Consider the following 19,525-nt stretch of genomic DNA (forward strand, 5'->3'; position numbering starts at 1 on the left):
TGATCCGGACCCTGCGGGCGCTCAGCTGGGCAGCACTGGGGACGGCTGGCATAGCGCAGGCGATACCAGAGCCAGGTGGGACCCCGCAAGAGCGTCCAGCCGGCCTCTCCCCCTCCCAACCTCCATGCCCACCTGGACTGCAGGCGTTTGCGCCGGCCGCCGGGCCAGGAAGGTGCGTCTCTCTCGCCAGCCCCGCCCCATGTCGTCGTGGTGTGAATGCCGGGCTGGCCAGTGTAAAAGATGGCCAGGGCCTCCGCTCTCGAGCCGGGAGGGGGGGCGAGTGGGCAGCTGGCGCCGAAGGGGTGGGGAGCGGGTCAGGAGGCAGCAGAAGGTGCTGAAAGGCGCCCAGGACACAGCAGACCGGCCTGAGAGGTGGGGAAGGCGGGCGAGGGAGCCGTCAGCCAACTTGCACTTTAGGCAGGGGCAGAGAGCTGCGAGTGCGAGTGCGCCCCCCCAGATGTTGCGCCCGGTGCGGCCGGCCCCCCCTGCACCCCCCACGCTACGCCTCTGCTATACAGTACCAGGGGTAGGCAACCTCGGCTCTTTTATGACTCATGGACTTCAATTCCCAGAATTCCTGAGTCAGCTATGACCCATAACTTCTGGAGGCAATCTGTTCCACTGATGAATTGTTCTCATTGTCAGGAAATTTCTCCTTAGTTCTAGGTTGGATCTCTCCTTGATAAGTTTCTATTCGTTACTCCTTATCCTGCCCTGGTGCTTTGGAGAATAGGTTGATCCCCTCTCTTCTGTGGCAGCTCTTCAAATATCGGAAGACTGTTATCATGTCTCCCCTCATCCTTCTTTTCATTGCACCAGACATACACAATTCCTGCAAACGTTCTTCATATGTTTTAGCCCCCAATCATCTTTGCTGCTCTTCTCTGCACTCTTTCTAGAATCTCAACATCTTTTTTGTATCATGGTGACCAAAACTATATGCAGTATTCCAAATGTAATCTTACCAAAGCAGCATAAAATGGTACTAACACTTCATGTGACCTTGATACTATCTCTGTTGATGCAGCACACTGCTGGCTCATATTTAAGTGGCTGTCCACTAGGACTCCTAGATCCCTCTCACAGTTACTGCTGTGGAGCCAGGTACTATCTATTTTATACCTTTGGTGCATTTGGTTTTCTTGCCTAAGTGTAAAACTTTACCTTTCTCACCACTGGATTGCATTTTATTCAAAAGGTACGCAGTACTGCTCTGGCATATTTATGTTATTTCCAGTATCAGTATGAATTCGAAGCAGTATCATGCTTCAAATCAAGTCAAAGAGAATGCAACATAAAATGTAGCTTTGCAATGCACATTAAGAATTTTTAAGGTAACAATATTATTTCCCATAACTCACCTGTAGGATTCTCTGCAAAATTAATGGCAGAGCAATGAATGTTGTCATATTGTTCAATACTTGCATTGTTAAGTTCTTCAAATCTAAAGAACAAATATAACAATAAAACTCATAGCAATGAATGCAATTTAAGTCTGTTATTTTTGTCCCAATTAATAGGAATGATATATGTGGCTAGTGGATTTTTCCTTTTGTGAATAATTGAATTGGAATCTCTTTAGTGTCTTGACTCAGGGGTAAGCAGCCTTCTTGGCAGCAAATAGCACAATTTCACAGGATCATGCAACACAAAAAATAATGTTAAATATTTAATAATAAAAAGTGACAATAAAGCTGTTGTTGTTGTTGTTATTATTATTATATAAAAGTTTTCAGTGATCTCACTACTGAGATTTGTGGAACTTCACATGATAATGCTAAATTTTAAGCAATCTCATTTGAGAACACTGACATTTTGCAAGATATGGTGATCCTGTGAAATGTTGGGTATTTTTAAAAATGTTTACAATTAAATTTGCATTTAATTTTAGTGTTTTATACAGTCCCCTCATATATATACCTGCCTCAGCTAAATGCATTTCAAATTGGTGATATTTTCAAAAAGATTTCTCAGAATTCAAATTACCTTTGCAAAGGGTAGACTAACGTAAATACCACTTAGGTACGATGAATAATGTAGAAATTTGATAAATAAATAAACTCAATATGGTAGCTACCTTTAAATGCAAAAGAAGATAGCTCCAGAAACTTTACTGATGAAAAATGTTGCAAAAATCATGCTTCATATCAAGTAATTGCAGGCTCAAATTCATGATTTTATCACAGAAAAAGGAAAAGTAAAGAAATGTTATTCAGAAATATATTCCTGATATCACACACAAGTAGCAAAACTAATTCACGGCCTTTTTGTTATTTGTCATTTTGTCTTGAATATCTTTCCTTGGACAAAAAAGGAGACAAATATGCTTACATTCAGACAAACGAGGTTGCAGTGCAGATCTTTGGGGTGACAACATTGCCTCTAGGAGCGGAAACCACAGTGCCTAAAAATAAAAGGAATCTCAGAATTGCACAAAAAATAACCTCCATCAGTTTCACACAGAGTATCTTGCTTCTGTTCCTGGATATGCCAATGCCTGTACCCAGTGCTTTTTTTGAAAAAAAAAAAAAAGGTGCTGGAACTCACACATGTCATACAACCCGCCTTGCCTACCCTACAAGGTTCCATCCAAAAAAGGTACCGGAACTCCGTTCTGGGCGTTCTATGACAAAAATAGCCCTGCCTGTACCTGTTGCAAAGCAGCACCAACACTACTATAAACTGAAAAGGACATAAGTGCCCGGTTTATTTAAGTGATAAATGCAATGTACCTCCCAGTGCACTGTTCCTGTATTGGGAGAGCTATTTTAGAGACTGCCTGCTGCTACCATCATTTCCCAGCCTCCCAGCTTGCATTTCATAACACACCCAGGACATTTTGATTGCACAATTTCTCTATCCCAGCCAACTTCACTGCTCACATTTTACAGCACACCTTTTGGAGTCAGGTCTAGGAGGGAAAGGCATGCTGATGTTAAAGTGCCCCGGGGATGATTCTGCTATAGAATATATAGTGTAGCATGGCACAGCTCAATAGTTTTTCAATATTTCCTATTAAAATACAAATTAGTTTTCTCTGGGCTTTTTATAGGATAATAGAAGAAAAGTGTTTCTAGTAACGGAGAAAAACATGTTATGTGCCTGCAATTTAAAAGAAAGGCAGACCTCACATAGTTTTCTCTTCTACGGTAATTGAGTGGAATTACCTTAATTCAGATTTTTTTGCTTCTTACCTTATGAATCCAGAATGTGGACTACCAACAATAGTAGATCAGAAAGATTTGGGGCTGCACTTATTTCAACAGGAAATATTATTCTTGACTTTATAAAACACGGGCAGGAAAGTAGATGAAATACATGATGATAACTACAAGTCTACCTTAATATTACAAAAAAGTGGCTTCACGGGAAACAAAAGCATCCCATTTTTAAAGCCAGAGTATAAGGGAATACTTACTTCTCGCTTCTGCTGATTAAATTTGTGTGAATTCCTCTGGCAAAGTGCAATTGTTTTTGCTAAGGTACCTTCAATATCTTTTAATAAAGGAAGTTCTGCTGAAACTTGAATTAAGATAGAAGCAGTGATTAGATATTATTATGTAGTTAACTTAAGGCAATTAAAATCTATATGGAAAAGTACTAATCACATAAACAATGAATGTGTGTGCATGTAATAGCTCCTTGGAAATGAGAAGTAAAAATTAATAAATGTCTACAAAGCCTAGTCTTGATTCTGACCAAATAACACAAATATTTTAATGTAACACTTGAATTTTGTTCAACGTGCACATGCTTCATGAGAAACAAAATAAATCTGTTTTGAAACTTACTTTTATCTCCGGAAGTCAGTGTTGAAAGTTTGGTTTGTAACCACTAGGAAAAATAAATTTTGTGTTATTTGAATTCACATGGCATTTTATAAACTATCCATAAGTACCTATTCTATTCATCTCTCATTCACTAACACTTTCACATTTTGTTCAATTTCTGTAGGAACTGGTCATATCTCTGTACAGGGCAATATGTGAGGTACAGCAGAACTAGATATAACTATTTTACTACCTTCAAATAGTTACCCAAAGATTTTTAAATTAGTTAATTCTTCTCTGGACTTTCTGGAACAGAAAAAGGACAGACAAAAAGGACATTATTTCAGGATTTTAAAAAATTTCCTCCCTTACTGGATCAATTAACTTGATATCGCATCAATCTATTCCAAAGATGTGTACATGCAGTTGGTAAAAACCATGTAAACATACAGTCTCCAAAGTGATTTTGGCTATACTGATATTAAACAGAGAAATTTATATTTATATATATATTTTTATATATATTTTTATATATATATATATATATATATGTGTGTGTGTGTGTGTGTGTGTGTGTGTGTGTGTGTGTGTGTGTGTGTATCACTAAATAAACCCTCAACTTCAGCTAAAGACAAATTTACAAGGTATCAGAAATATGCCTGCCACAAAACACAGTTGCTCCTTACTGATTTGTCACCTTACATTCCATGATATTACATCAGATGAGTGAAGCTTATCTAATATCATTACAATGATATGACAATGCACAGCATCTTGATTTCAGGTAAGAAGTAAACTGGGCTAAGAAGAAGTTATATGAAGCTTCCACTTAGGAATAGGACCTCATATTCCTGATAAAAGATAGTTACACAATCAGAAATTTTATTTCAGAAAGGCACCATGCCGTCTCTGTGCGCCAACAGCGTATGCTTTCTGTCCTTTCTCACTGAAGTACAGATAGTCCTTAATGTATGACTGGTCACTAAGTTATAACTGATCCCCCCCCAAAGCTACTTATGATCAGGTTTCAAAGTTATGGCCACTGCAGCATCCCTGCAGTCATTCGCCCTTATAACCAGTTCCAGGGAAACTGCAGCATCCCCCCCCAACTGCCCATCTCCCCCTCATCCCACCCCTCAGGTTCCCCACAGGTTTGGGGCCTGCTTCCCACCCCACTGAGTTCCACATGTTCTTTCCCACCCCCCATCACTAATCGTTCACTTATCTTTTACCACAGATCTCTTTCTCCTACGGGTTTCGGAGCTTGCATTGGGGAAGGAGAGCAAGCTGTTCCATCCCCCCTCCCCGGTGTCTCTAGATATATCCCAGAAGTGAGTGCCATTTTCACAATGGCCACAATGAATTGTGCCTGCTCCAAAATGGCATTCGCTTTCAGAACAGAGAAATGCAGTTTAGGGACAGAATAGCTTGCTCTTCTTCCCCGATATGCTTGCTGGTTGAGCTGGGCATGCTTGGGTTCATTACCTTCAAGCCCGCTGCTTGCAAGTCCCCTACTCAGCTGCATTGGGTTCCATTTGCTCACCTTTGCTGGCTCCACGCATTGCTGTTTGCCCAAAGCAGCTGAGCAGTGGATTTGCAAACAGTAGCTTGAGGGCAAATGCCAGCGGTGGAGCCAGCAAAAATGAGTTGTGTTGGGAGAACAGCAGCGCTGGCTTTGCTCACTGCCATTCACCCAGCAGAGCTGAGCAGTGGACTTGCAAGCAGGAGGCTTGACGGTAAAAATCAACAAATGGAGCCAGTGAAGGTGAGTGAGCAAAGTCCAATGCAACTGAGCAGTGGACGTGCAACTAATAGACATGAGGGCTACGAAACCAAGTGGGCCACACTGGGGAGAGTAGCCATTAAGTGAGGCCATCACATGGGGCATTTTATTTAAAGGCCATCACTGCTTTCATCTGAAATGGGCAGGATCCATTACAGTCACTGACTGAGGATTAACTATGCTCTCAGTAAGAACTGCAGTGACCAAGTGGCAATTCATATATTTACACACATAATAAATCTCACAGGGCTTACAAACATCTGTTTTCAATTTTAAAATTATGATCAGACGTGAATAAAAATAAGAATCATAAAGCTTCTTCTAAAGATAAAAATCAACTTGGCAGCTTATTTCAGATTTAATATATACAGTAAATCCAGTGAATTCTAGATTTTTAATGCTGACAACATCGCCCATCCCCAGTGTTAATTTTTGGTTCAGATTAATTTTTTTTTCTAAATAAAAAGAAAAAAAAACCCTCCATACTTCATAGTGGAGTTTCCACTCTCTTATACCTCAAGCATAATTAAGAAGGCACCAGGAATGTCATCTTTCTTTTCAAGCAAGTAAGAAGAAGCCTCGTGGAGCTGATATTTTTGGGTGACCTGCATAAAATGCCAAACATTAATTTTAGCTATTTGGTTGAAGAAAACATTCACTACTTGGATATCTTGGATCACTTTTGGGGATACAGCCTCCTATCTCTTATTTTACTAGGCTAAAAATTTCCTGCACAATTAACCTTCTGTATTTTTCATTACAGTAGAAGAAAGGGAAGCAAATTAAAGAGAAGGAATTTCAGAGGCAAGGTTAGTTACCTTGCACCAGCTTGATCCTTTTTCAATTGCTTTTTTCATTTTTCATGAATGAAGGCGGATACACCTGTCACAGGATGATGTTGCAGGATCCAATCTGGGTCAGTCACCAGGACCTCAGAGATTTTAATCTTCCAGCCTTTCGGACTCGTAGCTGGAGCCCCCGTCCATGGGGAATCTTCTCCCTCTCTGGCGGGATGGGCTCCAGCTCAGAAGACAAAACCTCTGGTCCCAACGACTGACTCAGATCATTTTTTAAAAAAAATATAAAAGGAAGTTATACAGAATTCTGTAATATATACCAAGAGTGTCTGATGTCTTCCCCCTTATAATTTCAGACGCCTTATCTTTATGCTTCAATAGCTGTGGTTTCCTGTATTGTAACAATTCAAAATTCCATTGCCATAGAAATATAACAAAGTTTTGAAGCAAAAAAGGGATCCCATTTTGATTGGACAAAGCTCATTCTAAAATTATACCAAGCTAAACAAGGGTAATCTAACAAGTGCCTGCACAGATTTTTTGACAACTTAGATCAGGGGTGTCAAACTGCCGGCCCACAGGCTGGATGCATCACGAGGAAACCATGCCCACCCCATTGCTGGCAATGGAGAAAAAGCTCTGATATGTCACACAACGTCACATGACGTCGCGAGTTTGACATGTCTGACTTAGATGGTCAGGTCATGTTCAAGTTACAATGGCTTGGAAATTTCCTACTTAGAAACATTTAGCTGTAAACTAGTTCAAGTTAGGCATAGTGAGGGAGTAAGCCTCATCTCAAAGGCTGCACAGTTTCCTTTTGCCTTGTGCTAGACAACCACATATTAGAGATGGATATCTGAATTTTGCAAGTCTACATATGTACACTGATACAAATAAGTTTAGTTTCCAGAAAGTCTAGAACATAGGATTACTATAGGAGCTGGAACCCTAATAATGTTGAGTTCCAACTCCCATAGATGAAAGCTTAGAGAAGCCCGTGCTTAACACACTGACAACAGAATAGGGTTGGGAAAAATGTATGATGTGGTGGAGATGGGGCCTACAATATGGCATTAACAGTGTAAAATAATATAATTGATTTGAATAGTAGATCTTACAAAACTGAATTTAGCTTCATCCTATTCACAAACGATACCTGAATTGTCTCTTCCAGCCTATAATTCTCCAGGAATTTCAAAGTCTCTAAGACCTGGTCAGCATCATACCGACATAGCAAATCAATAAACTGTTCAGTAATAGAGGGGGAACGTTGAAGCAAGTCTTGATTGATACCTTCCCTGGAATAACAAATAGCAAACCATTTTTTAAGATTAGTTAGTAAAATATCCTAAATACTTCAGATACAGATATTAGATATTATGATAAATACATAAAACCATATTGAAACGTATTCATATACAGAGAAAATATGTATTAAAATTTATAATTATAGACATAGCGTCCATAATTTTTCAAATGAGAACTCTATGGAATATAGAATTACAGATGTTTCTATACACAATGCCACTATTTGGTTATACCATTCAGTATATGCTGTTCCTGCCTGCACTGTACACCAAAGCACTGAGCATAGCAGCACAAGAAGCAGGGGTTTACCACACTATGTGTTGGGCTGTTTCCAAGGCCTTTCTGCATAGTTTGCATTCCAGATCCTGTCTGGTGTGGTAAATCCCTGCTTCTATAGATGTGGTGCTTAGTGCCTCTCTTGTGCTGTTAGGATCAGTGCTGTCTTTTAGTCCAGCCCTTTCCAGCCATTAGAAGGGTTTCCAGTGTCAGACACCTCAGTTATCTGTCAAGGATACATCCCGTGCAGAATCTTGTCTTGCTAGGGCACTTCCTCTGCTTTATCTTCATCCCATATCTGCTGTTGCCCTAGGCATTCTTTCAACACCCGTATTTGGGTGCTGTCTTATTGATGTACTCCTGAATACTCTGAGGACAATGGCTTTGACACTCATCAGATCCTGCCTGCCCTCTTTCTGGATGGCGTATAGCCTCTGGGTATGAATGTTGGACTCAGAATGGAAACCTCCATACATTGTGAGGAGTTTCCAAGTCTTCACATTGATAGCCTCCCTGTCCTCCTTTGACCAGCTCACTATACCAGCAGGTATCTGATGACTGGCAGGGCATACTAGTTGACAGCATGGATCTGTAGCATTTTTCTAACAACCTGACCTTCTCCAATATATCCTTGTTCAGTTGCCTGTCTCAGAAACTGAGCTGAAATTAGCACTATGGGCAGCAGTAACATCCATCCAAAAAGCAACAGATAGATAGCTAAATAAGGGCTTGGCCACTCTTTTAAAATGTGCAAAAGCATAGGTGCAGAAGAAGAAAGGAGAGGACTTGCTATACAGAATTGAATTTGGAGTGCTTGGTTTCTGAAAGCCTGTAGGGTTGAGAAAATAGTATGACTGGCTTTACTGATTTCTCTAAAACTGTGAGAAACCAAAGAATTTGTATTGTTAAATGATGTACGAAAAAGAAAAAAGACAGGCAAATAATAAGAAATTGAAGCAAATTGTGACTTAATTGTAACTTCGTTCAGGCAAACATAATTAGCTGTATTTTAACAAAGTGAGGAAGTAATATAGATTGATTTTTAAGTTACTATAGACTTCATTAATTTGACATCTTCCAGATATGTTGTAATTACAATACCTAAAATTCCTTGAGAAAGACATACTCTTTGCTATTGTTTGAGAAAAACTTAATAATGATTAGAACAGAAGATATTCCCAAGCAAAAATTTGCCTTCACTTCAGGGTATACATTATTTTATTAAAACAGATTTCATTCTAACAGCCTGTTGTCTTTGTAGCAGAGAACTTAATGACAGCAAATTCTGCCAAAATAAATCTCTTGTGATGTAACTATATTGAAAGGAATGGAATTACAAGGAGATTAGTTTGCAAGATTTAATTTAACTGAAAATCTGTTTTAAAGTAGACATAAATTGAAATGGGCAAGGGAGAAATGTGGATCTATAGGACTGCTTTGATAAAGAAAGCCAAGAACATTTTTGCCCATGACCAAATGAGCAGTTGTACCATTTATGCCCTTCTTTCTTTCAAATACAATCTCTTACAGATATTTCTCACAGTATTTAGGATCCCTATAAAAACTGAGAGTCAAGACCACCCCTGACACAGAAATGATTACAAATGGCTTTATGAAATGCTTACTTATCAAATTTTTATAGCGATGAAACTAACTCTGCAATAGTGATATCTTATACAACAGCCATTTATAGTAGAATATATATGAAGAAAGTGATATATGACTAATTTTTCTTTCCCAGTGGTATGTATGATGTGATATTTATACTTGCCTTATCAAAAATAAATAAAATTGCTTCTATACTCCATTGTAGCAGTATGGAAGAATTTGTTACTATTGAGATTCAGAAGGGAAGTCAATTGATTTCACCATGAAAGGGGTCCAAGAACAATAGAAACTGGACGGCAGATCTGCTTAAAGATTCCTTGTAGATGGAACATTAATGACAATCCTCATCAGATACCACAAAAGTCCAATCTACTTGATAAAATACCATTCCAAGCCACAAATTTGTTTCTTCACAATAGGATTTTTTTATTTTTAAAAAAGCAACTATATAGGTTACAGCCAAATAAATGAGATTCCAGGAGTTAAAATGTATACATACCTTGGATCAAGGAGACTCTTCAAAAATTGGAAAAGCAAATGCTCATCCTGACAAGCAAAGGTGGGAAAGCAAAGTGAACACAGTGTTTAAGATTCAACTATTCTTAATATTTTAATAGATTTAGTGATTCAGTCTGGATTATGATTTCCCTATAAATTTGGTATACAGGTAGTCCTCAACAGTTCATTTAGTGACCGTTCAAAGTTATACGGGCACTGAAAAAAGTGACTTTTGACCGTTTCTCTCACAACATTTAAAGCATCCCCATAGTCATGTGATTAAAATTCAGATGCTTGGCAACTGACTTATATTTATGACGGTTGCAGTGTCCTGGGGTCATGTGATCATCCTTTGTGACCTTCTGACAAGCAAATTCAATGGGGAAGCCAGATTCACTTAACAACCAGGTTACTAATAACTGCAGTGATTCACTTAACAACTGTAGCAAGAAAGGTCGTAAAATGGGCAAAAGTCATTTAACAAATGTTTCACTTAGCAACAGAAATTTGGGGCTCAATTGTGGTTATAAGTTGAGGACTGCCTGTACTAGATCTATTATGAATATGAATGACATTCAGGAGTTATAGAACAGAATATTCCAAAGCATTAAATCCATTTAGTATTCATTGGCTAAAGATAATAACATGTCTAGATTCAAAAGCAGCTGCTTCTACAAGCACATTACATTATTCAACATCCTCAAGCTATTTTAAATTGGTACAAACAGCAGGTATTCAAATATATGGCAGCGTAACTCAAGCTTCCTATTATAGCCACTGTCTGTCACAGAACAACTGAATACTGTTGGGAATTCTGGAATATATGCAATAATATCTTCTCAACTGATGTTCAACCTCACACTCTGTGTGTCCTCCACAATGTGTTTAATCTTCCCTAAAGATACATTATGTATCAGAAGAAAGCAGACCATTTAATGCAACTTGTTTCCTACTGCCAATGTTCTCACTGGAGGAACGCCAATAAGCTTCAATCTATCAGTCCATTAAAAAAACATTATTTTTAATAAATCAAGGGCAGACTTCTTTTAAATATCTTCCTACAAAATTCCAAATACAAAATCTTGTTGCTGAGAATGAAATTTTTAAGACAGCAGCTTGAGCTTAGATACTGACTATTCTGCAAAATTTGATTTGTTGTTATCCTTTGTGACAACTCTCCTCAGAAATTATGTTTATTAAAACCCCATGTAGTGCCCAGTTGACTGAGCAAACTGTATTATTTTAACTTATCCTTGAATTCTGTTATTTGACTGTGTTGTTTACATGTTCTCTCTTGCAATGATTGCTATTTTTGGTGTCACAGATGTTTGGGTTTAGTCTGTGGCATGTTTCTTGGCTGTTTGTTCTTTTATTGTTAATGACTGGTCCTAAAAGGCTGAAACGATCCTCAATTTCTGTATCTTCATTGTCAGTTCTAATGTTGGTTGCTGTACCTGTTGTCATTGGTTGGTATTCATATTTAAGTTACATTTTTGACTGTCAGAATAGAGTCATCAGCATAGCACAGAGTAATTGAAGTTTCTTCCTCCAATTTCAAAACCACGCTCATTTTCTTCCAATCCCTTATTATATATTTACTGTATAGGTTGAATAAATAATGCAAAGAACATACAGTCTTTTTTCATTTATTTCCCAACCTGGAGCCAGTCTGTTTCATTATGTTCTATCTCTATTGAGGCTTCCTGACTTGTATATAGATTTCTTATGGGAACAAAGAAATCTGGGATTCCCATTTTTCTAATCACATTCCATACTTTGACATGCTTTTTATAATCAATGAAGCACAAAGAGACTTCTTTTTGGTATTCATTGGCTTTCTCTCTCCATTTTTTAAAAACTCTATTTTTGTTTTATTCAAAAGAAAGTTAAAATATAAAACTCCCCAAAAACTGAAACCCCCCCACAAAACAAACAAGCCATTAAAAAAGTGCACTGAAAAAAAACCGACAACACATATATACATATTATCCCCCCTAGTTGAATTCTGATTAATACATTACTACAATATTGGTTCCCATCGCTTGCAAAATAGAACCCCCAAATTTTTAAACTGGTAAATCTATTTTCAAATGAGGTTGATTTCAATGATGTTAAGTAGAGTAATTACCATCAATGGATTATATACAGGTCTGTCATCTATATACTATATTAATGACAAAATAATTAACAGGAAGAACAATAACAATAAAAAAGACGAGGTTAAAGTTTCAAAGCCCTCTGTTAAGAAACTGTTTTTGTTGTCAACTCAGAAAATTTTACCACGGCATTTTTTTCTATCCCAAATCATCTCAAGAGTTAAGAGTAATAAGCTCTGGATTGAATATCCACGTTCATTTCTTAATGCCATTTCTTATCAATTGTTGTCTAAGTAAAAATAGTAAATTCAATCTCCACAATCAGTCTATCTTCCCAAAAAAGTCCAGTCATAAGTGGTTTCCAATTAAGTATAATAAATCCATTCTCCAATCTCCCTCAGTCCTCTTAGGAAAAACCAATTTGTCACTTCTTTGTTCAGTCAGGCTTCTTGTATTGTAAAAGAATGCAGGCTTGAACTTCAAAGAGACATATGTGATCAGCTCAGTTAGTTCTCCATCTGTACAGTTCATATGTCTTTGGTCTGCAGCTTTCCTGTACTATACTATATTTCAATGCCTTTCTATTTTTCTTTGATATTCCTTGCTTTGATTACTATGTTACTACTGGTGTCCTTTAACATACCAATTCAAGATTGAAACCTCCTTCTGAGTTCACAAATCTTTTTAAAGACTTTGTTTTTCCGTGTCTGTTTCCATCTTCAACATATATTGTTGTAATATTGTTTTTTATATCTTCTAACAGCTCTCTGAAATTCTTTGTTAAGTTCCTCCCTGATATATTTTTCTTTCTTAGCTTTGGCATCTCTTCTTAACCATATCTATGGTTTGTTCTGGCAATCACTTTGCTTTTTTTCTGTTTTTTTTTTTAAATCATTGTCAGTCTCTTTTCACACTTATCTTTACAACCTCTTTAAGTTCATTCCACAGTTTTTCTTGTTCTCAATCAAAGTAGTTTAGGACTACTGTATGTACTCTTTAAAATAGTAGAATACATGCTCAAGATCATATTGTGGACTGCCTTTCTTCTTCTTTAGCTTATCTCTGAATTTACACAAGTAATTTATGATCTGTTCTGCAGTTAGCACCTGGCTATGTGTGATGCTATAACAGAGTTTTTTCATCTCCATTTAGCAATCATATGCTTAATTTAATTTTTATGTATCCTAGCTGGCGATGTCCATATATACAAGCACTGTTTTATAAAACTACATAGCTTTATTAGCTATGAAGAAATTGTTGGAATTGTAAAAATTAGTAAGTTGTTTTACTGCTTCATTTTGGTTTTCTAAGCCATACAATCCAAAGTGTAGGAGATTTGCATGCATTTTTTTAGAAAGTGGTATTGTACGTTACTGGTAGAATTCATCCTGGTTTAGAGTTTGACCAGTAATGAATTTTGATTGTTGAAAAACAGTAGCATTACAGAAGCATAAAAAAGAGTAAGTGAGAAAAAAACCCAAAGGATTTTAACTCCTCTGATATGTTTGCAAATAAATAATTGCGATGTCTTTAAAAGAGCTGTAGAAAGATTTTGATAGGTAATCTACTTGATTTTAACAGAAATAGATGAATCTGGATTCGTTGAAACTGGCACAGTAAATCAAGATTTAAAAACCTGACCTTTGTTAAGTGATGCAGATTTTGTGGAATAGAAGCATATATAGAAATACAATCTAGGAATTAATTAGCTACATAATCATGACTAAATGTTTCTGCTTACAAAACAAATCTAAGAGGAAATCAGAAAGATAGTTATAAAAAGAAATATAGATAAGAGTATTACTCTTAATAACTATGTATCCAATAGCTTTTGTATATAGACATGGGTGTGTATCTTATAATGGTAACATGGGTGAGTTCTTATTGTTTCAAAAAAAATCTACTCCTTTAAAATATAGACAATAGATTTTTGCACTGTGAAATTTCATATGAAAAGAAACCATAAGATTGGATGTGATTTGGCATATAACAATATGTGTTCTAAGTTGTTAACAACTTTTCTTTAAAATGAGAAATGTATCTTTAATGTCATTTTTAATGCATATTTTATGCTGTTAAAATTTTGAGCATTCTCCAGGCTTGTCCTGTTGCAATTTAAAAAAAACACAACACAAAATGAAATGAAATGAAATATAAAGCTGACAAAAATCAGGAAGAAACATTTAACAAGTTGCAAGGGAAGTAAAAAGATCAATACACAAGACATAAATATCACTTGAAGTTAGCTTCAAACACAGTTCTTCTAAAGGCATTTCAGGATGCTATAGATTTTAGCAATATGTTGTACATCTGGGCTCATTTTATGAACTGCTCTGTAAGTGTTCTATGCAATGGAAGGAGCTGAAATTATGGTTAATACAGAAGCAGGGGAAAAAAATCTTGTCAGTTAGCCAATAAAAGGACTTTAGAATGAAAAGAAAAGGAGGGAGGGAAGAAGGGACAGAAATATGAGACTGGTTGGGATATGGAGAGAGGGTCTATTTAATCTGTTATATTTGTATCAGTTTATTGCCTCAAAAGACCTAATATCTATGAGAGGAATCTTGGAATCCTAGTGGACATTCACTTAAATATGAGCCAGCAGTGTGCTCAGTTGCCAAAAAAAGTAACTGCAGCCTCAGATTTCATCAACAGAGGGATAGAATCAAGATCATGTGAAGTGTTAGTACCAGTTTATAATGCCTTGATAAGACTGAACCACAGTTTTGGTTGCCATGATATAAAAAAGATGTTGAGACTCTAGAAAGAGTGCACAGAAGAACAACAAAGATGATTAGGGGACTGGAGTCTAAAACATATGAAGAACGGTAGCAGGAATTGGGTGTGTCTATTTAATAAAAAGAAGGATTATGGATCACATTTTTATTTATTTATTCGATTTATATCCCGCCCTTCTCCTTACCGGACTCAGGGCGGCTAACAGCCTTATAAAACCAATGCTACAATAAATACCTAATTTAAAACCGAATTAAAAAGAAATATTTGCTATGGCCTATATAATTAAAATTTCTCTTAAAAACCCCACTAAAATTCCCTAGGCCAATCCCGCTTGTTGGANGGTACTGTTCCAACATCTAAGGAGTTGCCACAAAGAAGAGGGGGTCAACCTATTCTCCACAGCACCTAAAGGCAGCACAAGAATCAATGGATGGAAACTAATCAAGGAAAGAAGCAACCTAGAACTATGGAGAAATTTCCTGACAGTTAGAACAATTCATTAGTGAAACGGCTTGTTTCCAGAAGTTGTGGATGCTCCCACACTGGAGGTTTTTAAGAGTTTGAACAACCATTTGCCTGAAATGGTATAGGACAGGGGTAGGCAACCTTGGCTCTTTTATGACTCGTGGACTTCAACTCCCAGAATTCCTGAGCCAGCAATTCCTGAGCCAGGAATTCTGGGAGTTGAAGTCCACGAGTCATAAAAGAGCCAAGGTTGCCTACCCCTGGTATAGGGTTTCCTACTTGAGCAGGGGGTTGGACTAGAAGACTTTCAAGGTCCCTTCTAACTCTGTTTCTTTCCTATCTTATTTTACTTAAGCCTCATTTTTCTAGCCTCACAAGAACTTAGGTCAGCTAACAAAATTTTAAAAACAGAATGCAATTCAAAAATAAAATAAAATAAATACTAAAATAAATTAGCCATTAAAAGTTTGGCAGAAAAGTTACATTTTCAGAGATTTTCTAAATGCTAAAAGCAACTCTTATGGGAATGTATTTTATAAACTGGGAACAATACAAGATATGGCCATTTCATGAACTGACAGTGAGAACATCTTAAAGTACTTCTACAGATTAAAATATCATGGTTGATGCTACTGAAAGCTATAGAGAAAGCTGGAGAAAGAACAGAACCATGTTCTGTCAAGATCTCTCTCTATATATATTATCTATGTATAAAATAACTCAAAGTAACAGGTGAAGTAGTTACTGAAGATACTTCTCTTTAGTACATTGCCACTTGTAAAGAAACAGTTTTTGAAGTATGTGAGTGCAGAATAGAAGCATATAGTGCAAACCTATATTATAGTTACTGTTTGTTTATATCCCTTTATTATTTTTACAAATAACTCAAGGTAACGAACATATTCAACACACTTTCCTCCTCTTTCAGAGGCATTAGCCACTGTATAGAATATGTATAGAATTACAGATTTGGGTCCGAATTTTGAAAATATATTCCAGTAAAAAGCACATCCAAAGACACTACACACTAAGTAACAATTTTTTCATTATAACAGAAGTGAGAAAGAAAACAGCAGCAAACTGTATTGTGATACGGGACAGAAATATTTACACTTTTCCCCTAAAAATCCTGCTTCTTTCTAATGTACCAGTCTTTGATGCTAAGATAACAAAGATACATCAGTTATTACATTTGTATGTGTGCATATGTACATATGACAATGGAGAGGGAAACATACTTTAAATCAGTTGATTTCTACCTTTGAATCATAGTTGCAAAATGGTTTGAAAAATGATCTATTCAAGTTCAATAGAATTAATCCCATTCATACAAATATGTAGCAGTAAGCAAAGGTTACTTTTGAATACCTGGCTTTTTGTAAGCAAAGCTCATTGTGTTCTGTGGGATCTTGTACTGTTCTACTCAGATGTAGTTATGTTGATTTAAAAAAGAAGAACAGTGAAATTAGTTCATAATATTTCTAACCCATAGGTATCAAATGTGATTAGGATCAGAGTCTAGGATGTACAATTAAGCTTTCATTTTAAAAAGCTGGTAGCAATATTTCACTTGGAGTTTCCCATGAAAGAGTATCATAAGCAAGGTAGAAAGCACAGCAATATATGGAATTTAAGGTCTTGTATGCCTTAATTCAGGAAAACTTTCATTATGGGGCAAATACTACCAATAACTTGGGAAAACACATCTAGACTTTTGGAAAATAGGTTTTTTTAAGTTTAGGAAAGTGAAAAATTATTTTTTGTGATGAAACACAACATATCAATTTAGTTGCTTAATAAATCTTTACCTGTAGATTCTGAATTATTTGTTCAATCTCATCACTGAAATGAATAGAAATAAGATCTGCTGTTTTAAAAGGACTCACTGATGTCAACTCCTAAGCAAAAGAAAAAAAAAGTCTTTACAGATCCATGAACGGCAGGATTAAATACATAAAACTTTAATTCAGTTTGTGGTATTTCAGAATTTACTCTGAATTCTATTCCAAATGTTTCTTTTTATATCAGTAAGATGAGGTGATAAAGGACAGAGATAAGCATTTCTGTGATTACGTTTTTTTTTCTTCACTGAAGAATAAACATTGCCAGAGGATACCAAATCCTCTTTTCTGAATTTTCCATAAGAGTCTCATTGGCTTCTATGTATATTCAAGCAGTTTCTTCTAGCTTTATACTAAAGAAGCATTCAGTAGGAAAGTGTTTTCAGAACCCACGGATTTTACCACAATTAATTAGCTTTCATATACATTTTATATTAAATTTCAATGAAAGACTATTGTCCAATTAAGATTAAACCACTGGATGCATAATTGGTTAGTATTGCTATTTTATACATATTTCCTTAAAAATTCTATTGAAAATATTGTGATTTAAATATATATGAAGTATATTTATATTGGAAAACTACTGTCAAGGGTGGACATTTTAATACATTACTAATTTGCAGAACCAGTTTTTAAATATGTATCTGCAATCTGCATATATAGTTTCCATCCAATTTATGTGGTTAACAACTTAAATAGTAATTCATGCTTCCATATTTACTACCTAAAATAAGAATGACTACATGCATAATAATAAAGCAAACCAAGAAAGCTTGTGGCTGTTCTCATATTTTCAGAAGAGTCCTAGAGGCTAAAAAGGATTTGGTATTTTTCTTCCCTTCCACATTCATACATCCTATTTACTGCTAATGCTTTCCTCTAGCTGTAGTCAGCTGAGACTTTTTATTAGTTTTTTCTCCTATTATAACCCCCAAGTCAGAACAAGTCATACTAAAAGTTTTAAGAAAAACTGTATCTCTCCTTATTATGTTTATGTTTATACAGGTACATACTAATTTGGGGTTTTATTTTTTTGGTCACTGTGCAGCATTATCCTTCAGGAACATCCATGCACCAAACCTGGAGTCATATATGCAGCAGGGCTGCAATGGTGTCCCAGATTGGTGAGACTTTCAGTTTGAACACTTTGAAGTCATCATCTTTCCTTATCTAGCATGATCTCTTCAATGTATGAAAGGCTTTCTTCTTAAGAAAACATACCACTAGGGAAATGAAAAACTATGCATCTTATAATCCTTGAGGACTATAGCTGGAGATAGTCCTTGAGCTATGACAGCAACTGGGACTGGAATTTGTGTCACTAAGCATTGCGATCATAAAGCACAACATCACACGACTGCATTTGCTTATCAATACCAATTCCTGCAGTCCATGTTGCTGTTGCTAAGCAAAAGAATGGGAGTCATCAAGTAAGCATCTCCTCACAAATTCCTGTCAGCTTCCAACAAACAAATTCAGTGGGGAAGCCAGTATAAGATTGCTGGTCCCAAAGGCTTGCAAGCAAGCCAGCAGTGATGCTGGATGGGAAAGAGAGCAAAGGTATATGGGTGGCTAGGAAAGCACAGAGCAAGCACGACAAGACTTGGGGTAGCTGTTGCTGGATCTGAGAGGGTGTCTGAGCGCTGGCATGTCATGAGTATGGCAGATGTTGGGTGGCTGCTGCTGGCTGGAAGAAGCTGTGTGAAGGTGTAAGAATGGCAAGGGGGGTACAACACAAGTGCAGCGAGGCTTGGGGAGAATATCTGAGGGTGCGTGAGTGGCGGGATAAACTTGGGTAGCAACTGCTAGGTGGGAGAGAGTATGCAAGGGTATGTGAATGGTAGAGGAGATGGAGCACTTAGCATGGTTTGGGGTGGCTGTTCCTGGGAAGTAAAGATGTGTGAGGGTACTCAGTTGGGGAGGGAGATATGACGCAAACACAGCAAGGCATGTTGAGTGGCTGGTGCAGCAAGGCTCAGGGAGGGTGTCTAAGGTGTGGCAGGAGAGGCATGGTGCAAGTGCAGAGAAGCTAGTGGGGCAGACATGCAACCTCGCCTGCTGGTTTTCCCATTGACTTTGTTTATTTGAAGCTGGCAGTGAAGGTCATAGATTCTCATCAAGTGACCTTGAGAGGCTGCAACTGTCATTGAGCTGGTTGCCAAGCACCCAGATAATAATAATGTGATTGCAAGGGTGCTGGAACAGCCAGAGCTTTGCCTTCATAATAACACTAATTGTGAATATTGAGGAGACTTTCAGAGAATAAGAAACAACAGAGAAAGATGAACCATGGCTTTTTAGAGTGAATCTTAAAATTCCATTAAGAATAATCTTGTTC

At 37.0% G+C, this 19,525-nt stretch overlaps 1 protein-coding gene across 1 annotated transcript in view; it reads right to left on the minus strand.

The window, feature by feature from the left end:
• Nucleotides 1-19,525, minus strand: part of VPS8 (VPS8 subunit of CORVET complex) — a 108,007-nt gene that overhangs the window by 39,391 nt on the left and 49,091 nt on the right. The window contains exons 34-41 of the mRNA XM_015814153.1: nucleotides 17,152-17,241; nucleotides 10,045-10,091; nucleotides 7,510-7,651; nucleotides 6,069-6,158; nucleotides 3,792-3,834; nucleotides 3,419-3,522; nucleotides 2,332-2,404; nucleotides 1,362-1,444 (exon numbers count right to left, since the gene is read on the minus strand). Coding sequence (XP_015669639.1) covers nucleotides 1,362-1,444; nucleotides 2,332-2,404; nucleotides 3,419-3,522; nucleotides 3,792-3,834; nucleotides 6,069-6,158; nucleotides 7,510-7,651; nucleotides 10,045-10,091; nucleotides 17,152-17,241 — 672 coding nt within the window. The remainder of the gene's footprint in view (nucleotides 1-1,361; nucleotides 1,445-2,331; nucleotides 2,405-3,418; nucleotides 3,523-3,791; nucleotides 3,835-6,068; nucleotides 6,159-7,509; nucleotides 7,652-10,044; nucleotides 10,092-17,151; nucleotides 17,242-19,525) is intronic.

This window comes from Protobothrops mucrosquamatus, unplaced genomic scaffold, assembly GCF_001527695.2.
Source record: "Protobothrops mucrosquamatus isolate PMUCROS unplaced genomic scaffold, P.Mucros_1.0 scaffold225, whole genome shotgun sequence".
NCBI classification, from domain to species: Eukaryota; Metazoa; Chordata; class Lepidosauria; order Squamata; family Viperidae; genus Protobothrops; species Protobothrops mucrosquamatus.